General features: G+C 42.7%; 1 protein-coding gene across 1 annotated transcript; it reads left to right on the top strand.

Moving 5' to 3' along the window:
• Positions 1-1,863: 1,863 nt before the first annotated feature.
• LOC147992832 (uncharacterized) lies at positions 1,864-3,225 on the top strand. The gene has a single exon (XM_087539151.1). The coding sequence runs from the start codon at positions 1,864-1,866 to the stop codon at positions 3,223-3,225; it is 1,362 nt and encodes a 453-aa protein (XP_087395277.1).
• The last annotated feature ends 688 nt before the right edge of the window (positions 3,226-3,913 follow it).

Here is a 3,913-nt window from a genome sequence, read left to right as displayed (position 1 = left end):
GGAATCCGAGGCTGCGATGGGTGAGTGTACCTCGTTCTGCCGACAATACAGTGCTCCTCCTCTTTATATACGCACAACCGCGGCTGTGCATACACTCTCTCGAATATCTCTCGTTGCCTTCACTGCCTCTCTGCTCTGTCTAAGTCTACAAGAATACACAGAAGGAAATACTTGGTAGCCACTTTCACTCATGATTTTGGCCGATTTAGAGTTGGTTTTTGAAGATGGTGAAGTTGAAGAAAAGATAGATTAAGGTAATATCTATCCATTTTTGTTGGTTTTGTTTGCATGCATGATGTTTTTGTTCTGTTTGATTAGTTTCTAAGTGTGTATTCTATGTTGTTTTAGGCATTATTTCAGCACTTGGAGGAGTCATTTTGAGTTTCTGGAGTAGGATTTGCCGTGCTAAGTGAAGTACGAAGGGGGAGATCAAGGTATGAGCTTTGCAATACATGTATTTTTTTGTGATGCACGGTGGTAATTAGTTAGTCATTTAGCTCGTCATTAGCTATGTGATGTTAGTGCTTAGAGGTTAGGAAAAAATTCAAACGACGGATACAACATTTAAACTATTTTTTTGATAAGAGTAGGTTGAAGATGTTGTATCAATGTTAGTTGCGTACATTTGTATTGACATGCGAGAAGCTCTTAATACGGTAATTAAGAAAAAAAATTATATGTTCATTGCATGTGGTATGCTATTTCATGTGGTATGTTTATTAATAAGTCTATGGTTAGGAAACCGTAGGTCTACTTTGTTATGTCACAATAATCTAAATTTTATATGTTAAGATTAGGTGGTAATGTACTTAATGATATATGTAATTAGGTAAAATAATTCATCTTAGTAGCAAACAAGGAGGAGATGACGTGATTGAAGAAATTGTGTTACCATCTTTGCTATCCCTTTTGAGATGATGACCACATACATGCAAGTGCTATTTTCATACTTTTGATAGCAGAAAGAAAAATCCGTGTTTAATATTGATGTTCATGTGATAATAGGTTGACTCCGTTCATATATTACTAGTGACGGATATTTATTCGAACTATTTGGACGCTTAATTGCATTTGCAAGCACATCCATATTGGACCTAAGGTATAAAATGACGCCGTAATTTTGTTAATTTTTTTATATTGATGTACTGTCATGCCGCTGCAAATATTATTATTTGTAAATAAATGAATTTTATCATATGATATGAAAAACATTATATCATGCCGGAAGAAATTAGATATTTTACTCATATGATATTAAAATGTTATTATCGTAATATTATGTTTAGTGGTTGTTTGGATAGCGAGTACTTACCCTCAGTTTTGTCATGACCTGCTGTAAGAAAATTATGTAGAAAACCATATTATACTAATAGTCGTTTCTCCAGAAGCTATGTTTTTGCATGTTACGAGAACTATTTTAGGATATTTTTGGGGTAGTTAGAGAAAAGCAAATAGAGTTTAAGTTTGTTACGCTCGTAGACAAGTTTGAGAAAAATAGATCTTTAAATACCCGTTAACCAAACAACCCCTTAAAGTCTAAGCAAATGATTCTAAAAACAAACTGAATAATTATAACGAAAATACGGTTATTATTTTAGTCGTAAGATATGTAAATGTTGTCATCGTTACTAAATGTTCAGTTACTAATTATTTGAAATGTAAACATGTATGTTGGTTAGGTACTATGGAAAATTTAGTACTGTACTATGGGAACGTCTTACGCGATGGTCCATTCGGGGTGGATGTGTCCTTGTGCGAGTCGACTACAGTTGTGGTGAGAGACATGGTCAACGTGGGTTACGCAGCTGTTAGAAGGTGCATCCGAGCGGTGTTTGGCCCAGTGATGCAGGAAAAAAAATGACAATGGAGGCCTTCGTCGTTGACGGAGGAAATGATGGGACAGTTGCCCGTTGGGGTTTGCGGCCTGTCACAGGTGATCGGTCGTGGGGGTCGTACATGAGGTTTGCAAGCAATCCCAATAACTCAATGTATGGTCAGCCGATGGTGTATGTGGAGTTCATTTCAGTCACTAATGTTGCCGGATGCAGTAGCAGGGGTGGTGAGGTCGAGTTGACCATCACATCAGCCCCTAGCATCGGCCCATCGGAACCGACGGGCGGCCAGCCTGTGTATGACACAGGATATTGGTCGGCGGCCGTTGACATGAGCGAACACGTGGAGGGATTGCCAGAGGCGCTAGATGATGATGATCATTCTTCTGCGTCTTCGGAGTCAAGCGGAGAAGAAGATGTTCCTCCTCAGAGGGCGGTCGCGGCGGCACTGCAACCTGGGTTTTTACAGGATATGAGCATCACCAACGAATTTCACTCTGCTTCTGGCCTAGGAGCGGGAAGCCTGGAGGTTGGGCAAGTTTTCCCAGATAAGAAGTCTGCTTACCAGGCAATGGGTAGCTATGCAATCGGCATCCACCGCCAGCATAGAGTGAAGCAGTCTGATAAAAAAGAGTTGAAGGTCATATGCATCCACACCGCGAAAGGTTGCCGCGGAAGAGTTCTCGCTAGACTGAAGCCTGGGGTATGTCAGTCATGGCATATCACAAAAATAGTGGAGCATACCTATGAGCAAACTGGGACTCTTTCAGATCACTGCAATGTGACAGCAAAATTTGTGGCACAGACGATGGAAACAATTGTGCAGGGAAGTCTCAACATTAGTGTTAGGGCTCTGCAAAAAGATGCAGAGGATCTAATTGGATTCCCTGTTAGCTACAGCAAGGCTAGGCATGCGAAGGAAAATATATTCAAGAACTTGTACGGTACCTATGAGGAGGCATATTCTTATGCCCCTAGAATACTTCATCAAATAGCAAGTGCTAATAGGGGGACTCAAGTTTGGCGGAGAGAACGTCCAAACCCAATGAACCCGGGTGAGCTAATCCTGGACCGCTTATTATGGGCATTCGCCCAGACTATACAAGCCTTCAGGCACTGCCGCCCGGTATTATCTGTTGATGGTACCTTTCTCACTGGAAAGTACAAGGGCACACTATTGGTGGCGATTGCAGCGGATGCAAATAATCAGCTTCTTCCTATTGCATATGCATTGGTCGAGAGCGAGAACAAAGATAGCTGGTTGTGGTTCCTGAGCTGCGTGAAGATTGGTGTCGTGAAAGAGCGTAAAGGTGTTTGCATCATTTCTGATCGCAACACTGGATTATTAAGCGCTCTTGAAATAATTAAGGCATCGGAAGAAGAGTGGGGCTAGCCCGATCTAGAGGGAAGGTGGTGCATGAGGCATTCGGCAGCAAACTTTTACTCCAAATTCAAAAACAAGGATTGGTTCAAGTTATTCAAGAGGATGTGCATGCAAAAAACTGAAGCCAAAATGAATGCGATATGGGCAGGTATCAATGGTGAGATCGACCGCGCAGCCTTGCCGCAGAGAGAAGACCAGAGGGGTCGTAGGACGGCCATAAATTTGAGCCAGTGGATCCCCGAGAATTGCCCTCATTTGGAGAAGTGGGCGCAGGCTCACGACACCGGGGCTCGGTATGGAATAATGACCAGCAACATGTCAGAGGTGTACAATGGTGTTCTTAAAGGGGTGCGAGCACTGCCTATCATAGCCCTAATTGAAGAAACTTGGAACCGGACCCTGTCATACTTTGCAGACAGGGTCACCGTCGCCAAAGCACAAGTTGAATTGAACAAGCCATGGTCCAAGAAGATGCAAAGACATCTGGACGAGAAAGCAAAGAAGTCCCAAAGTCATGGCTGCAGGAAAGTGGACGCACTTAGGAATAAGTGGGAGGTCAATGTGCGAGCCAAGTACGTTAAGGGTCACCACAGAGGATCAAAAAAGCAAGCTGTCACCCTTGGCTCAACCTCCTGTGAGTGCACTTGTAACGAGCCCAAGCTTGAGGGCTACCCTTGCAGTCATGTGCTCCGGGCGG

The sequence above is a fragment of the Triticum urartu genome, chromosome 1A (assembly GCF_056163025.1).
Source record: "Triticum urartu cultivar PI428250 chromosome 1A, HENAU_Tu73, whole genome shotgun sequence".
NCBI classification, from domain to species: Eukaryota; Viridiplantae; Streptophyta; class Magnoliopsida; order Poales; family Poaceae; genus Triticum; species Triticum urartu.
This window is presented reverse-complemented; position numbering and strand designations above follow the sequence as displayed.